This window comes from Maylandia zebra, linkage group LG5, assembly GCF_041146795.1.
Source record: "Maylandia zebra isolate NMK-2024a linkage group LG5, Mzebra_GT3a, whole genome shotgun sequence".
NCBI classification, from domain to species: domain Eukaryota; kingdom Metazoa; phylum Chordata; class Actinopteri; order Cichliformes; family Cichlidae; genus Maylandia; species Maylandia zebra.
The window spans coordinates 22,852,219-22,869,459 of record NC_135171.1 but is presented as its reverse complement, the minus strand read 5'-3'; the positions used below and the strand labels follow the sequence as shown (position 1 = coordinate 22,869,459).

At 39.8% G+C, this 17,241-nt stretch overlaps 3 protein-coding genes across 4 annotated transcripts; 1 reads left to right on the top strand and 2 right to left on the bottom strand.

The window, feature by feature from the left end:
• Positions 1 to 7: 7 nt before the first annotated feature.
• On the bottom strand, positions 8 to 6,877 carry tmem43 (transmembrane protein 43). Of its 2 annotated transcripts, none has more exons than XM_004544743.5 (12): positions 6,739 to 6,877; positions 4,981 to 5,115; positions 4,743 to 4,877; positions 3,054 to 3,148; positions 2,924 to 2,973; positions 2,769 to 2,838; positions 2,618 to 2,688; positions 2,397 to 2,524; positions 2,217 to 2,291; positions 1,086 to 1,187; positions 880 to 997; positions 8 to 795 (listed from the first exon to the last, which is right to left on the bottom strand). In XM_004544743.5, the coding sequence occupies exons 1-12, from the start codon at positions 6,754 to 6,756 to the stop codon at positions 593 to 595; spliced, it is 1,200 nt and encodes a 399-aa protein (XP_004544800.2). In that variant the 5' UTR covers positions 6,757 to 6,877; the 3' UTR covers positions 8 to 592. The 2 variants fall into 2 exon arrangements, with proteins under 2 accessions (XP_004544800.2, XP_076740130.1); XM_076884015.1 differs by lacking the exon at positions 6,739 to 6,877 and adding an exon at positions 6,556 to 6,684.
• On the top strand, positions 6,699 to 12,531 carry zgc:112334 (rab GDP dissociation inhibitor beta). Its single transcript, XM_004544744.3, has 12 exons — positions 6,699 to 6,832; positions 7,783 to 7,884; positions 8,461 to 8,568; positions 8,660 to 8,756; positions 8,859 to 8,993; positions 9,077 to 9,275; positions 9,360 to 9,491; positions 10,148 to 10,247; positions 10,338 to 10,509; positions 10,610 to 10,754; positions 10,843 to 10,897; positions 10,992 to 12,531. The coding sequence occupies exons 2-12, from the start codon at positions 7,840 to 7,842 to the stop codon at positions 11,133 to 11,135; spliced, it is 1,332 nt and encodes a 443-aa protein (XP_004544801.2). The 5' UTR covers positions 6,699 to 6,832; positions 7,783 to 7,839; the 3' UTR covers positions 11,136 to 12,531.
• On the bottom strand, positions 12,393 to 17,093 carry ndufaf3 (NADH:ubiquinone oxidoreductase complex assembly factor). Its single transcript, XM_004544746.3, has 5 exons — positions 16,929 to 17,093; positions 14,919 to 15,114; positions 14,730 to 14,796; positions 13,383 to 13,483; positions 12,393 to 13,265 (listed from the first exon to the last, which is right to left on the bottom strand). The coding sequence occupies exons 1-5, from the start codon at positions 17,069 to 17,071 to the stop codon at positions 13,146 to 13,148; spliced, it is 627 nt and encodes a 208-aa protein (XP_004544803.2). The 5' UTR covers positions 17,072 to 17,093; the 3' UTR covers positions 12,393 to 13,145.
• Positions 17,094 to 17,241: the final 148 nt, after the last annotated feature.

Genomic DNA, 17,241 nt, shown 5'->3' with positions numbered 1-17,241 from the left:
CCAAAAGTAGTTTCAAACTTTTACTCAACATTTAAAGCAAACACAATTGAGAACCCCACTTCTTTGGTGTCTTTTCTGTTTTACATGTAAGAACTGAATTTTTGATTACAAATAATAATTATTAAACCTACTGAGCTTTATAAACAGTGAAAACAGAGGTATGTAACAAATATACAGTTAAACAATTCATTGGATGCACATAGCTAAAACTACTGCAGTTTCACTTATCAGTGTATTAAATCCAACCTTAATAATGCAAAGTTCTGAAGAGTGTTGAGCACTTAGTTTTGTCCAGGACTGTTGGATTCGACTGCATTTATTTTTAACTGGGTGAAAAACATTCAAGCTAAAAAAAAAACCCAAACATATAATGGAAGGAACAACTTTGGTGAAGTAAAAATCTATATATTGCCAGTGAAACTGATGCATGCTGGATTAAATTTATTTAACCAAAAAACAAACCCATACACTCAATGTTTGTTTAAATCAACAACAACCCTTTGTGCAGGCTGTAACAAACTGGGGGAAAAAACTGGCAACACAAAACATCTGCAGCTCACCATCAGAAAATCTATAATCATCAGTTCAATAGTCATGCGTTCTTCTTGGCGGGAAGTCCTGAGCGGGCGAGAAATATCGGAAGAACAGCCAGCGCTCCTAGAGCTACTGCCACCAACGGTCGGTAATAAAGCCAGCCAAACCCAATAACGATAAGAGACAGCGAGCAGGAGACGCACAAGGCGAAGATCTTCAGTCCAATGGACACGAGCTCTCTAAGGACAGGAACCCAGTCCACTGCAGGAACACAACAGACAGGAAGTATGAATAATAGAAGCAAGGAAGGAAACTCACAACTGTACAGCAGCAGGGTTAATTTACCCAGCGTGTAGATGATTTGCATGCTCAGCTGGATACCAAGGAACATGAGGGCCCAGCCTGCAGCCCGGAGTCCCCAAGTCTTCATGCTGTTAAACTGGTGCTCCCTCGCAAACACCTCCTACAGATAACACAGAAATACGCTTTACCCAGATAGACACACAGAAAGAGAATTTAAACCAACAAATGGAAATGAAGCCCACGCTGACCTCCGCAGAGAGCTCCTCCAGATAAAGGATCTCCAGAGTGTCTCCTGATCTGGTTTTAAATGGCAGCAGCTGCTCCCCTCTCTGCATGGCAACAATACTGACCTGAAAAACCGCATGTGAAGCAGAGTTAGAGACTTAGTTTTAATCTAATATAAATACATAAATGAGCAACTCTTTTGACAATATTTGTTCCTGCTCATATTTCATGGTAAACTGAACATTTGTTTGTTTGGGGCTTTTGGTTGGAATATAATAAACGGCACATTTGGCTGAAGAACATACATCTTTTTCCTCAACAAAACAACTTTTTTTTAATAATCCCATAAATGTAAGCAGCATGCCAAAGGAGACCAGAACTGTCCTCATGTTGATCTACTAAACTTTCAAAAAAAAAAACAGCTGTGAAAAAGTTTTACCATGATTATTTGGTGCCGTGTAAATTTACTCATTTAACAGTATAGTACATTCTATATGTTTACAGTATACAATTTTTTATTTCATGTGCAGTTTTATAGTAGTACACAGGTACATTATAGATAAAAACAATCAAGAAAATATCCCACGTCATTCTGTTATGGATAAAACTTAAAAACAATATTAAGTTTCCATACCTCCACCAAAATATTCTAATAACTACTCATAAACAGTAAATGTTTGAAATACTTGATCATATATTTGACTATCCAAATTCTATTTGTGTTAATAATCATTTAAAACACTACTTAAATTGATTTTTATGAAAGTTAATGATAAAATATTTTATTATTGAATGTTATAAATAGCAACATAAGAACATCATGTAGGTTGTGACCAATATTGCATGCTCATGACTATTATGTTCTACTGAAGATTTGATGCTAGCAACTGAGACCATAAACTTATTAGGAAAATGTTTACTGGGTAACAGTGAAATGAAAAGTAGGGTCACTTTTCCATAAACTTCTACACAATCAGACTTTGTTTTTAACCAGGAGTCTCCCCCTGGTGGCCATCAGAAAGAATGCAGGTTTAAGGCACTGAATTCACTTTTCAGATCCTGAAGGTACATCAGTCTCCTATAAACAGACTACAGTCAAGACCCAGTGCAAATGTAGGCAGAGAATGTGTTAATCAGACATTTGTAGCTTGTACCGTCTGAGCAGGGCCGTGGCGTGAGTTGTCACTGCTCAGTCCAGCGAAGGAGAACCTCACCCGCACGTCACCCACCTCATGAATTCAAACAAATTCAAAGTCAACAAGTGTGGAACGCATAACATATAACAGAGTGCAACACTGAGATTATTTGTGAGGCACTCACGACTAGATGCTCACCTCTGGCCTGCGTGGATTTGGAGTGTGATAGAAGTAGTCATCATGAATAGAGAGAAAAGGGTCCAAGTTAAAGACAGGAAAATCCCCCAAACTCAGTGTCTGGAAGTTATTTATCTGCTCCACCAGGCCTGATGATAACCAGGAAATTAACTGAGTACTAAAATCCAAACACATGAAACACAGCATATGTGTAGTGGCTGTGTGTTTGCTTAGACACAAACCTTTAGACAGAATGAATGGCCCAGTTCGGACTTCAGGAGACACCACCATCACACTCTCAACAGCCATGGCACTGAAACACAAAGACTGAAGTGAGCATGGACTGGATGCACACACAAACACAAGAAGACCATATTAAATATGTTTTAGTACCTCGGGTTCTGGTGACCAATCTCCTTATCAAAATTACGACTGTTCACCAACTCTGCCTTCCACTCAGTGTCTACAAAAAAGGAGTTATAAAATATAACCTCTATGCACAGGCTGTGCTGTTACCAAAGATTACAGACTGCAAAAAAGAAACTCACTGTAGGTGTATGTAGTTTCTGTTTTGGTTTCACCGTTCTCCTGGTAATCCCTGAATTAAAACGTACAGTCAGCTGCATTCTAGCCAACATGTCCACACCCAGTCCCACCCTGAGTGCTGACAAGCCTTACCTGCTCTCATGGTACTCCACCCACTGATACATCTCCACCTGCCGCTTCAGCTTCACTGCATGCACCACCACTTTGTAGTTGGGGTCATACAGGGGCTGCACAGACACATCAAAATTTAACAGCAACAAACCAGATGAAAACACTTACCTGAAGACAACAACACTTCCACCTCTACTAATAATTATGATCAGCTGATTGGTGCATGCAAAATTCTTAATGCTGGATTATTAAACACGACAATGTCAAAGTCTGACAATGTAATGAGTACAATAATGCATTACTATAAACACAAACAAAAGAATTCAAGTGAAACTATATGAAGCTTCAGTATACAGATTAAACAATAAAACATTAGCAGAATCAAAACAAGGAAGCCAACTGGTGGCACATTTAAGTCCACAAAAAATAAATTAAAAATAGAATCAAATACTAGCAAAAATATTTACATGTTGTACAACTCCTGCGGTTGTGTATTAATTTAACATAGATAAATACAACACTCTTTCTCACTGTCTGAGTCTCTCTCAACATTACCTTCTTTTGTCCTCCTCTGCAAAGATATGAGGGTAAACACAGCCAGATAACAGGCACCACCGCCTGTTTATCTAAACAAACTAAGGCAGCCCTGAACTTTTTAGACATCACCCAACAGAGATGCACGTGAGAAGGCAAACAGCCAGAGCAGAAACTCTTTAACCTGCCAGCCCCATGGAACAAAGTCTGCGTGATGTCCAATTGCATCCATGCGAGAAAAACATACATAATCGGTCACAGAGTTCAGAGCAAGCAAGCGGTCGTCCGCCCGAGCTGATTCCTCACCTAAACTGAAAGGAGTATGTTCCGACCCGATTCCCCCAACATTGCTCAGTTCTCTGCAATGGATCAATGGATGGATGTTCTTTTACCAAATGTACATACAAAGGTTATTAGGTTTCTATCACATATTTAAACAAATATGTAAATTGAGCTGTAGGGAACAAATAGTTAACTGAAATGACAATGAAAACTAGACTTGGAAAAAAACTAAAGCCAACTAAAATAAAAATAAAACATCTTCCAGAGTTGTCCTTTATTTTTAGTGTACTTGTCAGTTTGGTAAAATTCTGTTATCACAGAGTGCCTGATGGGGCATGAATACACATGTTGAGCTACACTCTGGATGACTCCGTGAGTCAACAAAGAGTTGTGTTTGTGTAATTCCTACACTGATTTTAATTCATTACATGAAAAGATTAAAAAACACTTCTTATCAAATGCAGTGTGCTACACACACTGCATTTGCTTGAGTGTTGTAGCTCAAGCAAATGCAGAATGATGGAAGTTCTTAAAATATCTGGATGTTCGATATCTGAGCACAGTTTCGGAGGCCTGCAGAAACCATAATTTTAGGGGTAGGGGACGCTAAAACTATACAGAAGGCACAAGTTTTGAAGTGCATCTCCACCTGAAATTTTGTCATGCAAATCTGTGACAGTCAGGTTAAAGGCTCCAGACAAATATCCTCCATATCTTAATAATTAAAAGACTGAAACTAATACAGAACCTTTGAACTGCTCTGTAAACTAACAGAAACTGAACTCAATAAAAAATTTAAAAAAAAAGCTAAAACATAATAAAAAATATACAAATCAGGGACACCGACACATACACGCTAGGGCAGACCACTGTTCAAAATACAGGCGAGCTCACCTCTGCAGTATGCAGCTTCGCAGACAGGTGAACTAAACGGCCGTTGTTTTGTGTGTCGAAGCTGATATACGGCCCCAGTGATACAACCTGGGAGAGACCTTCATCCAGGGACTTTGCTGTTTGCAGAGTCCGTCCCTGCACGAAGAAACCATCACAGATACAAAGTGCTGTCTTTAGTCTACTGTTAAATCATCGTGACCATGATGATCTGAGCTACTTAGAAGGAAATGTTTCCTACCTCATTTGTGAAGAGAACATAAATCGAGAGGAAAAACAGTCCCACACCAACAACTGCTCCTCCTGTAGTTTCACTTAAACGCTCCAGAAATCCAGGGTTGGACTTTGCAGACACTCGCTTGTGTTGGTCTGGAAACTGGACAAACATAAGAAAAACCTGAATAAACACGACATCAACAATTGGGCGACAGAACCAAGTTTTGGCTTCTCATTAGTTATTTTCTATATTCAATCTTTTAGTAATGACATGACCGTAACAAGACATAACCAGTAACTTAACAATAAACTGTCTTTTTAGTTTATATATATAATTATACACCAGGTGTTTATCTGAAAACATATGATGGTTTAAATACATGAATCTTAGAAAGCGAAGACACACATTCCTCTGATTTATTACCACTAATCCGGTACCAGCCAACTGCAGTTCTGGTGAGAAGTTTATATCCACTCATCATGGACATGAATGTAATTTTGAGCTTTTTGCTACGTATTTGAACTGTTCTGCTTTCAGGATGTAATCATTGTACAACATACATCTTTACTGACTTTAAAAAACAAGGATTGGGTGAACAAAGTTGGAATTTATTTGGGATTTTCTCTAATCCACACAAGGTCAAATATATACATAAACCCCCACCAATATTTGGTTAAATGTCTCTTGGTGTGTTGCACCTCAACCAGACACTTTTGATTACTCAATAAGTTTGTGTTATAATTCTGGCTGGGTATTTGACCATGCGTTTCGACAAAATTGGTAGAATTCATTTGAAACAGTCGGTTTCCTGGCATGGACATGGTTTTAAGCATAGTCCACAAATTTTCAATAGGGTTGAAGTTGGGGCTTTGGGGAGGCTATTCGATAAGATTAATGTTAGCCTGCTTTATCCATTCCAAACAGTCTTTGGTGTCTGCTTAAGATCATGCAACTGTGTCCAAGTTTAAACCATCTAACTGTTGATTTTGAGGTAAAGGTAGCCCTCCTCCTTTACTATTCCATCTACTTTGAACCAGTACTGCTTGCAGCAAAATTTGTTGTTTAGAAATGAGTTCAAGAGGCCTTCTTAACTTGTGTAAATCTGCAGTTCTTCTTAGATCATTATCAAGCTCCCCTTTCTTCTGGTCAATCATTGGATCGCTGTCCATTTTTATGCTGAGAAACCAGCATTTGTAGTTGATCTTGATAACCAGTGTAAAGTTAATAGGCCTTGGTTTATCAATTTAACAGACGCTGAAGATTCTTCAGTATCAAAATACAGTGAATGTATATTTATACTTGAGCCCGTAGAAAATCTAAATTATTTTCAAGCTTGTGCACCTAGTTCTTGGTTTTAAAGTCACCACCCTGGAAAAAAAAAAGAACAGTTCAAAGAAATCATTAAAAGCCCAAAATTATGACGTTCATGCCCGCGATGAGTGGATGTAAACTTCTGGCAGTAATTGTATGTGTCCCTACATGCAGCCTGTGGTCCCATGTCTCATCATGACTTAGGCGTGAAAGTGACACGCCCCTTTCACACTTCCTAATTTAATTTTCATGTCTGGGCGAAAAAATTAAGACTAAACGACGACTCACCGCTGTTGCCATTGTACGTACCAAATTAGAGCATTAGAAATGATTCGTCAGATTAAACTGACTGAAAAAAGGCGGCAGTTGAGGGTCTAACGCTGCAGCAAAGTTGTGTTAACTGCACACATAAATCCGGAAGGAGTTTACATTTATAAAGTAGAACCAAAGACCATTATTCGAGCCACCTACTGTCTGTGCTGAAGACATTTCTCTACTTTCTCGACCGCCAACTTTCAAGGAACACGAAGATGCTAGCAACCACAAACTGACACGCCAACGGCCAGTAAGCTTTCACTTTACTCTGGAGTATCCCGAAACTCGCCCAGAGAGGCGGACTATGTGAGATAATAAACTGTGGTTCCCGCCCAACTCGTCGGTTGCCCAAGTGATATTAAGCAATTGCTTTAAGGAAAAAAAAAACAGTTCCGGCACCGACCCGGAAATCTTTTTTCTCGAGGCTTCATGGGAAATGAAGTTTTTTTGGTGACTGTTGTCAATAGAGACGTGAGAAAGAAAAAAAAATACTAGAAATGTATTAGATATTTATTGATATTTAATTTGTTTTAACAGTTCAGAGGAAATAGTATACTGTAAACATATATAGAATGTACTATACTGTTACTGGAAAGAAAAACAAGCAGGCTCACTGAAACCCACATACAACATAAAGGAAAATATTGAAAAATATTTATTATATTTTAGTTTTATACAGAACATGAAACTTTATGGACGGATGTTGTTCATATTATGACACCTAGTGGTGATAAACAGAAGTACCTCAAGAATATGCACATTTGTACTTTTTCTCCACCACCTGGCATTTAGTTTCTTTTCAATTTATAACCACGATAGCGTATCATTAATATAGCTGTTTGTTTGTTGCTTGGTTGTTTTACAGATTGTAATCATATTACAAGAAAGCAGCATACTCTTTTTCCTTCAATAATATAATTTTTAACAAAATAAACAAACAAAAAACAGAAAAACAGACACATTAATTTGAAAATGTGACTTAGTATCATTACAACAGTGAGATATATTATATGTATAATAATACCTCAATCTGCAGTGACTGAGAAGCTCATAGAGCCAATCTCTCTCTATCACACACACACACACACACACACACACACACTGCATAGATGGGTCTTAAGAGGATTATTGCAAAGGGGAACACCAAGCAATTGGTGTCACCTATCATCATCACACCTGTTTCTGTCTTACTACACACAGACCCACACTCATAGACTGTGACAGGCTGCGGAAACAAAGCACTGGTACTCAGTGAGGATGGAGCAAGAATATGATATTATCGTGCTTGGAACTGGACTGAAGGTACGAAATTTATATTTGCTGTAAAATCTAAAATGAAATAATCTCTTTTGAATCTCTATATATATATGATTCTGTTGGTTAACAGGATTTTATGCCTACTTTATTGTCAGTACAAAGCTTGAACCCCGTGAACTGAGCAGGCCATCTTTTGTCATGTGGTCTGAGGTGGAAATGTTCTGAGCTGACCAAAACCAGAAACCCCGCTGTGAGCAAGATATATATTTTCTGCAAAGTGCTAAAAAAAAAAGATGCCTCACAATAACTGCGACCTTACCAAAACAGTTCTCAAGCAGAGGCACAGTCCTTTTACTGAGCACTTGCAATCATGACTTCTTTCATTTCCTCTTTTCGCTCTTGATTCAATAAGTGATTAAAGTCTGTAAGTGACTGGACTTTCTGCCATGTTTTTCTCGCTTTTACTAATGATCCACGTGCAGACTTGTTAAGCTCTTGCTGGCTGCTAAGGAGGATTTATGGCAATTACCTCTTTAGTCTAGTCCTGATCTGTATACCTTAAACTACCAGCTGCTGATTCGGACACATTTGCCCCTCTGTTTTCTTCCTCATCTCTTTCAGGAATGCATCCTCTCTGGTTTAATGACTCTAAGTGGGAAAAAGGTTCTCCACATTGATAAGAATCCTTATTATGGAGGAGAGAGTGCATCCATTTCTCCCCTTGAGGAGGTGCAGGCAAACAAATACAAAACTCATGAGCATGCATGCACGTACCTTCATTTGAACACTGCTGATAATAAGGTGTTTCCTTTATTTGCAGCTGTACAAGAAGTTTAAGACTCCTGGTCCTCCAAAATCGATGGGCAGAGGGAAAGAGTGGAATGTTGACCTCATCTCCAAATTTTTTCTTTCCACCGGTGAAAGTTTACTGTTTATTGGCAGGTGTTTGTGCAATGTCTTGCTGATTGTTTTGATAGAAATGAGCATGCTTTAATTTTTGGGTGCTGTGGTTTGTGCAGGTCAGATGGTAAAAATCTTGTTGCACACCGAGGTTACTCGGTATCTGGACTTTAAAGTCGTAGAAGGCAGCTACGTATACAAAGGAGGAAAAGTGCACAAAGTCCCCGCCAGTGAAAAAGACGCAGATGCTTCAGGTGCCAAATCAAGTCATTCCACTTTTTAAGACAAGTTTTCAGACGGCCATAGCTTTATAACGCTGAAAAAAACATATTTTCAGATCTGATGGGCATGTTCGACAAGAGGAGGTTCAAGAAGCTGCTGCTCTTTGCTCTGAACTTTGACATAAGAAACCCTCGTACCCACCATGATGTGGATCCTCACAAAACGACCACAAGGGAATTGTTCCATCGCTACGACCTGGGACTTGATGTCATAGAGTTTATAGGTCACGCCATAGCCTTGCACAACAGTGAGAGGTCAGTTATAGGAACTTAAGTGAAACAACACTGAAAACAGATTAGTAGGCATGATTTAAACCTGTCTACCTGCCGTCCTCGCAGTTACCTGGACCGGCCCTGTGTGGAAACCATCAGTCGGATCAGGCTGTACTCCGATTCGCTGTCCTGTCGAAACACCAGTCCGTACCTCTACCCACTGTATGGTCTCGGGGAGATACCACAGGGTTTTGCCAGGTCAGGTTCTCACTAGTTCTTTGATTTATGTTCATCAACAGTTTAATTAGTTTAATTCGACTATTTTAATTCGAGTGCAAAAATCCTAGATATTTGCACTCTAGGATTCAGTGCAAGTATATCATCATCAGCCTCCAGCAAGCATGACCTTTAGTGGATGTTCTTCCACTGAAAGTTAAAAGTGGCCCCTTTTTTAAATTTCCATATTATCAGTCAGTCAGCATGATTCACAATTCAAAATAAATCTTATTTATCATACACCAAGCCCCTCAGTTCATCCTTTAACAAAGGCTTCCTTCCACGTCCCTTTAAGAAAACTTTCTTCTGATTGGTTGCTCCTTGCAAACAAAAGGTTTGAGCAGCAGGTGGGTGGAGCTTATCTTCTTAAAGCTAGAGCTGCGTACCTGAAATTATCACATTAGGGAAATCCAGTCTTAATGACAACATTCAGAGCCAAGAGTGGGAAAAACTTTATAAAACCAAATGTTCAGAGTTGCTGATGTCTTTCTTTTAAACTTTTCTCATTTTTAATGTGAGCATGTGCCATTATAGCACTTTCTAGCACACATAAAGAAAAGCATAATAAAAGCTGTTTAAAGGAAATGTTCAGACATTCATGCTTGCACTTATAAGATCCAGTCCTCTTTGTGTTTCAGACTGAATGCAGAGTATGGAGGAACGTTCCTGCTGAACAGGGCAGTGGATGAAATTGTGATGGATAGTGGCAAAGTGAAAGCTGTGAAATCTGAGGGGAAGGTGGAGTAGACAAAATTAAGCCCTGCAGTCACTGTCCAGGAGGCATTTGTACTCCCACTGATGTGGTCTTTTTTTCTCTCCTTCTAACAGCTGTTCCACTGCAAACAGTTAATCTGTGATCCCAGCTACGTTCCCAATCGAGTGAGGAAGGTGGGGCGTGTCGTTAGGGCGATCTGTTTTTTAAATCATCCAGTTAAACACACTCATGATGTCAGCTCCTGTCAGATCATCATCCCTCAAACTCAGCTTAACAGGAAGTCAGGTACTAAGTTATACTACCACAATATCTAACATGTACAAAGTTGAACCCCCTGACCTGATCTTCCTGGATTTGCTCCTTTACTACTTCCTCCTCCATGCAGACATTTATATATCTGTAGTGTCCTTTGCGCACAACGTGGCATCAGATGGGATGTACATCGCCACAGTCAGCACAACTGCAGAAACCACCAACCCAGAGAAAGAACTGCAGCCAGGACTCGAGCTCCTCGAACCCATCGTGCACAAGTTAGTGACACTCTGAAGACTTAAATCTGACAGTTTGTGTTTTTGTGGTGTGATTTAATTCAGTGCAATTCCTTCTTGTTGAATTCAGATTTGTGTCTGTCAGCAATCTGCTAGTTCCAAATGAAGATGGAAAAAAGAGTCAGGTAATGATGGGGTTTCCCCAAAACTAAAGCAATGACACGACTGAAAATAGGATGGTGGCCTTAATTTTTTTTTAAATCTCTTCTGTCCTTTTAGATATTTGTGTCCCGCTCGTATGATGCAACAAACCACTTTGAGACTGAGTGTGAGGACATCAAAGACATGTACCAGCGACTCACAGGGACAGAGCTCAGCTTTGCAGGATCCAGGCACCAGTCTCATAACTCTGATGACGACTGAGGACAGCTTGATGTCAGCAGCTGGGAGGCCGTAAATGTATGTGGTGTATAATCATCATTCATGGATGATTATATGCCACAGCTGTAAAGCAGAGGGTGTGATGTAGGGTGTAGACTGAACAGAGAGTGTGCTACGTAACTGCCTGACGTCTCTTTTGCCTCTTAATTTGTTTGCTGTAATTTCTCTCTCGTGTGAAAATCTGCTAAATAATGATGATGCTACTTTGTTATGAGAGAAGGTAATACACCAATATGACTTTTCTGCTGGATAATTTTTACATCGGTTGTTTACACCAGAGTGAAACTTTTTATTTTATTTTATATTACTTATCAAGTTATATTGACTAAAAAACAGAAAATGTCGTGAAAGTATTGAATGTAGTGTCTACCTTCACATTCAATGTTTGTTTGCTCTTCAAATTCACTTATGTATGGCTGAATAATTTCTGCATAAGGAAAAGAGGTCGCCTAACTGGATGTCAGTCAATCAATCAATCAATCAATCAATCAATCAAGGCTTTATTCGCCACATGCAGGTTGCCCTGCAGTGAAATGGCCTTACACACACACACAACACAGACATCACATGGGGATACAGGTCAGAGATCGGTAGCGTTACAGAAAAAAACAACAAAAAAAACACTGAAATATACACTACAATAGGAAAGTACAAGAGGGGAAAAAAAAGAGACCTCTACTCATGCTGGGCTCCTGGGAGGACAGCACGAGAACAGGAGAAAAAAAAACCTCCTCTGCACAAAAAGCACATAAATGTCCACAGCACAACATTATGGAACACGTGACAAGCAACAGGGATGGGTAACTTTAACCAAAGTTAAAGTTAATTAGATAGATTTTTTTTAAAGTGTTGATCAGTGAGAATGTTTATGAGCTGCAACATGCAGCTTGTGAGCGATGAGGGTTTAAAGTGTTCAGCCTGACGCTGGGCATCTTCACCGAGACAGATGATTAGCGATGAATCACACTGATGTGTAAAGGATTACTGGACTCTCTTATCTGTGGGGCTTATGTGTGAGAAGGACAAAGCCAATAAATTAGATGCTGCACAAACAGCTTGTCAGTGGCAGCGTGCTGGATGCAGAGGACGGACAGACGCACGGAGTAAAGAGGCTTATCCAAATGAAGGACACTGGCCACCAGCACCTCTGGTAGCCACATTAAAATTATTTCTTTAACAAACGATCCCCTTTAACTGCTGCCCAGATCACATTCAAAATGAAAACACTGCATGCTGAGGTGATCTTACTACTGATTTATTGTAAACAATAAAAATACATTACACTTATGCTGCGGTAAAGCATTTATATTTTTATACAAGCAAAACTTGTGTTTATATATAAGAACATGCTTACACTTTATTACAGTCTAATTCTGGATTCCTTGACTTGAGTCTTCTTTTAAACTCATGCACACAGAGCTATAAGCAGCTATAAGCAGAATTACAACGGTGATGTGAGACATTTTTATGTGCAACCACATGCTGACTGAAATGTGTGACAGGAAACCCAAAATCAGCATTCACTGGTACACAAACCTCACAGAGATCACTGGGTGAAGGTGGCTGCTACTGCACTAGTTTACAGCTCTGTATTTATAGACTGTCAGATAGTTATGTTACACTGGGCCTTTGTGCAGCCCTCAGCTGTACGAATTAAGCTTTTAGCATTTTAGCTCCTCACCCTTGAGCTAGCTTCTCCTGACTGGCTGATCCTTCCAAACAGGTTTGAACAGCCAGAGGTGTGCGCCTTAGATGACCACATTAAAGGTATCAGCTCCCACTGACATCATCCAGAGACAAAGTTTAAAAAGAAGTTTTAAATGAACATCTTCTGGTACGACACTATAAATGTCAGGAAAAGCGTAAAAGAGTCACTTAACTTTGTCTATAAGGAAATAAGTGTTGTAATAAAGTGTTGGAGCTTGTTACTACTGGAGTTTTGTGCACAGGCAGATCATCAGTGAACTGCTGACCATTTGTAGTGATCACCTTCTACATGTTGTTGTTGTTCCCAAGGACTTCAAGTGCTGTGCTGGGTGATGGAGGGATCAGGCCTGCGGCTACAATTCTTCGCTCGCTCATTAGGAAGTTGAAGGTTGCACACGCGTTTGGCTGCAAATCAGAATAAATGAATGAAAAAAGACATAAAAGAAGACAATAAGAAGTATTCCAGTGTCTGTTAGCTCATGCCATGCTGTCAGAAAGAGAACAGGATCACTTGTATTTTACCGTGTCCTGCACCTCCACAGAGATGCCTTTACTCTTCAGAAGTGCGAGCACCGAGGGGTTGATTCGTTCCAGTCGTGCGCCTGTGCCCAGCACGAGAATCTCTTCACAAACCAGGAAGAACAGACAATGAGGCAGATAACATTAACAATAACATTTCAGTGGACACATAGAAGAGAGTGGACACTCTGGCAAGGACATTAATGTACCTCACTCAGTGGAACACAAATGATTCTCATGTACAAAGACTGAGCTGAAACAGACTGAGCTGAAACAGACTGAGCGCGCTCGCTGCCCGACTGTTAAAACAGGCAGACACATGAACAGACGTTTGCCAAAAGACAAGCGACTGTGCCAACAGTGTGGTGGAGCCATTATACAAACGGAGCTGCACTTTCTCACTGCCACTGCTCAGTTCCTCACACTTTCACAAGTCCACATACAGAGTGTTGGTGGTGCTGACTAATGAGCCAGAGCAGACTTTCAAGACGGGAACCATGACAGATAACCCAGCAAATGCTTTGGTTTTTTTAATAACTGTGGACCAACTCACTTTTCTCAGTATTTAGTTTTGGTTAAAAACTAGCTTAGAAAAAACAAACAAACAAAGAAAACATGTGCTAGTTCTGCTTTGACACTGTTGGTCATAACATTTTAATTCAAAGCCTTCATGATGCAGATGGTTTAACAGGTCCGGTCCTCGATTGGTTTTCATCACAATAATGAATCTTACCTTACAATACAAAGTGACCTGAGTCAACTGTTGTCGTTGTTGACTGTAGAAATAAAATTGAATTGTACTGAATCACACCTCCAAAAAAAACTCCAAAAGTAAAAATTAATCAGGGGTTCCTCAGGGGTCTGCCCTTGGTTCTTTACCTCTTTAACCTTTAAATGTTCCTGTATGGTTCCATCTTTAAAGAAGACAGAATATATATTCTTATGCAGATGATACATGGTTCTACCTATCATTTCACATTGATGATCATTTTACTCTGAAAAATTACTGGATGTTTAGAACATTTTAGAACTAAGCAGAACAGACACAGATATTTGTTGTTGGTTCAGAAAGTCAGAGACAGAAGATTTGTTCACATGAATCAACTCTGTCTCTGAAAGACCTCAAACAAGTCAGAAACCATGGCATCATTTTGCAGTGAACTCAGCTTTGATAATCAAGGTTACCAGAACTGCTTTGTACCACTTAAAAAACTCATCTTTAACTGAATCTGTGAAATCGGTCCATACTTTCATATCAAGCAAGTTAGATTATTGTAATGTTCAATTTGCAGAATTGACAAAATCATCAGTCATCTGTTTAAAGGTCTGCTTTAGTGCGTATATTGGTACCTATTTTTGGTTCAAGCATGTGGAAGAGTGAAACACTTTCTTCTGTGATATCTTTCGAACTTCCAATCTGCAGAGAGAGAAAACACACACGTATACAGTTGTTAAAATAAACTACAAAAAAAAAGAAAAAAAAGAGAGAATTTCATAAACTTTCACAAACTGCAAGGACAGACTGGAAAGCACTTTCACCTTCCACTGCAGGATAGCAGGAGGCAGCACGGCACAAGGCCCATACACCCTGTTTCCATGGATATTGAATCCTGCAGAGCTGTAGCTGTGGACGAGGACCCCATTGTCTACATCCTTCTGCATGACAGAGACTGTGGTGCGCTGGTACAACTCGTCATCGGAGGGTTCCAGTCTATGAGCTCGGGACAAAAATGGGCTAAAGAAAGACAACAAGACCCCCACAGTAAGTTAGAACCAGAACCATAAACAGTAGCAATTGTTTTCTATAGTACTGAAAAACTGTGGGTGTGAAACAGATAGAAATCTTTGCACTTTGAATTTCAAAAAACAGGCTGCACCACGGAGCTGCTGCCCAACGGCCCACTTTACACGCCAACCCACTGATAAGGATGTGAGCCAAAAGCTTTAGGCCTCGTTCTGCAAGCCAGGAGCCAAAATATCTGCTCGTCTAAGGAGCTGCAGCAAATGTTAGCCTGCTGTCACACTTTCTTTCCAGGCTATTCCAGAAAACTGAGCTAGATCAGCACTTCTTTGATTCTGAGCTTCTCTGGTCAGATGGAGTCTCACCAGCGGCTTTTAGCAGTGCGACTGGCAATATAAGCCCGGGAAACAGCATGTATGACAGGTAGGTATGAGATAGTAGTAGATTAGAGGTCTGCTGCCTCTGTTGTGTGGAGTGGAGCGGGTGTGGTGGGTTGTCCACGTGCAGTTTCTTCAGTGACCTCCTGTCGCTCAGTGACTCAGACAGCTCCAGATTCTGACCAATGATGGTTCCAGCCTTGTGAATTTGTTTGTTGGTCCTGCTGGCATATCTGGCACTAATGCTGCCAGCAGACAACAGGCTAAGAGAAGAGCTCCAGCATTCTGTTGCACAAATTGATCGTACCCTTCTTGCACAAAACATCAGTGTTGGTCCTCCATATGATGAACAAACGCAATAAATAAATAAGAATAATCTCAAATTTAAACCTGGATGAACTGCAGTTTAGGTTGATCTAAATTTCCCCATCAGCTGCATAGTTACACTCAAGTCAAGTGGCTTTATTGTCATTTCAATCATGTGTAGTGGTACAATACACAGTGAAGCGAGACAACGTTCCTCCAAGACCATGGTGGTACATATAACAGACAATCAATACATGATTACATAAAGTGCAAGTGTGCAAAAATTGCAAAAAAACAAACAAAACAAAGACAGTGCAACACCACCATCATCACATCCCAAAAGTGCTCTAATGGACTGAGATCTGGTAACTGTGATGTTTAAATGATGCTCAGCTGGTACTAGGTGGCCAAAAGTATGCCAGGTTCGACATACTGTGTACTTACAGATGCCTTTCTGCATGCCTCGGCTGCAGTAAGTGGTTATTTGATTTACTGCTGCCTTTCTGTCAACCACAAAGTTGGCCATTCTCCTACAATTCTCCTGCAACCTCTGACAAAAAGAAGGGATTTTCATCCAGAGAACTGCTAGTCAGAGGATTTTTTTTTCTGGACTGTTCTTTGCAAACCTTAGAAACGGCTGTGTGGAAAAATCCCAGTAGACCAGCAGTTTCTGAAATATTCAGACTAGCCTGACAATCTGACACCAAGTCACATTTCCTCGCCATTATAGTGCTCAGGTTCAGGCTTCATGCTGTGTAACTATAAAATATGCTGCCCTGTGATACCATATCAAAGGGTCCTATAAAGCAGTCAGTTCATTCATGACATAAGCTTGCATAATTTCTATTACCTTTTTTTAAAAAATCATTTTAGGCATGACAAACATTAAGCCGCTAAGCTTCTTTAATATAAGGATATGATCTTTTACCTTATATATCACAGTCAAATTAGATTTAGATGGTTTGCGGGATAAAAAAAAAAAAAAAAAACTTCTTAAAGAAACTTGGTGACTACTTGGTGTTGAACAACTAATAATAGTCAAAACAATAGCAGGTTGTATGCTCATAAATACTTTGACAATGTAAGTTAATGAAACGTGAGCCTTAAAACGAAACACCGCCCTACCTCCTGAAAGCGGGCACCGCTCTGGAGGAGAACAGAAAGCCCTGGGTTGATTTCTGAAGGAGAAATCTGGCAAAAACCGCAGCAGTGGCCATGTTAACAGAGAAATGGAGAAATGACCCAACCGGTGGCAGGCTGGGGGGCATAACACAGTGTAACACCAGGCACTCGTTTCCGGTGCTGTGTAATGCAAAGTCGAACATCTTTCATTTATTCCTTTTTTGTTTATTCTTTAAAAAAAAATTCGCGTTATCTTGTTTACATCACGCATTTAAGTTAATCAGATGCACAATAATAATAATAATAATAATAATAA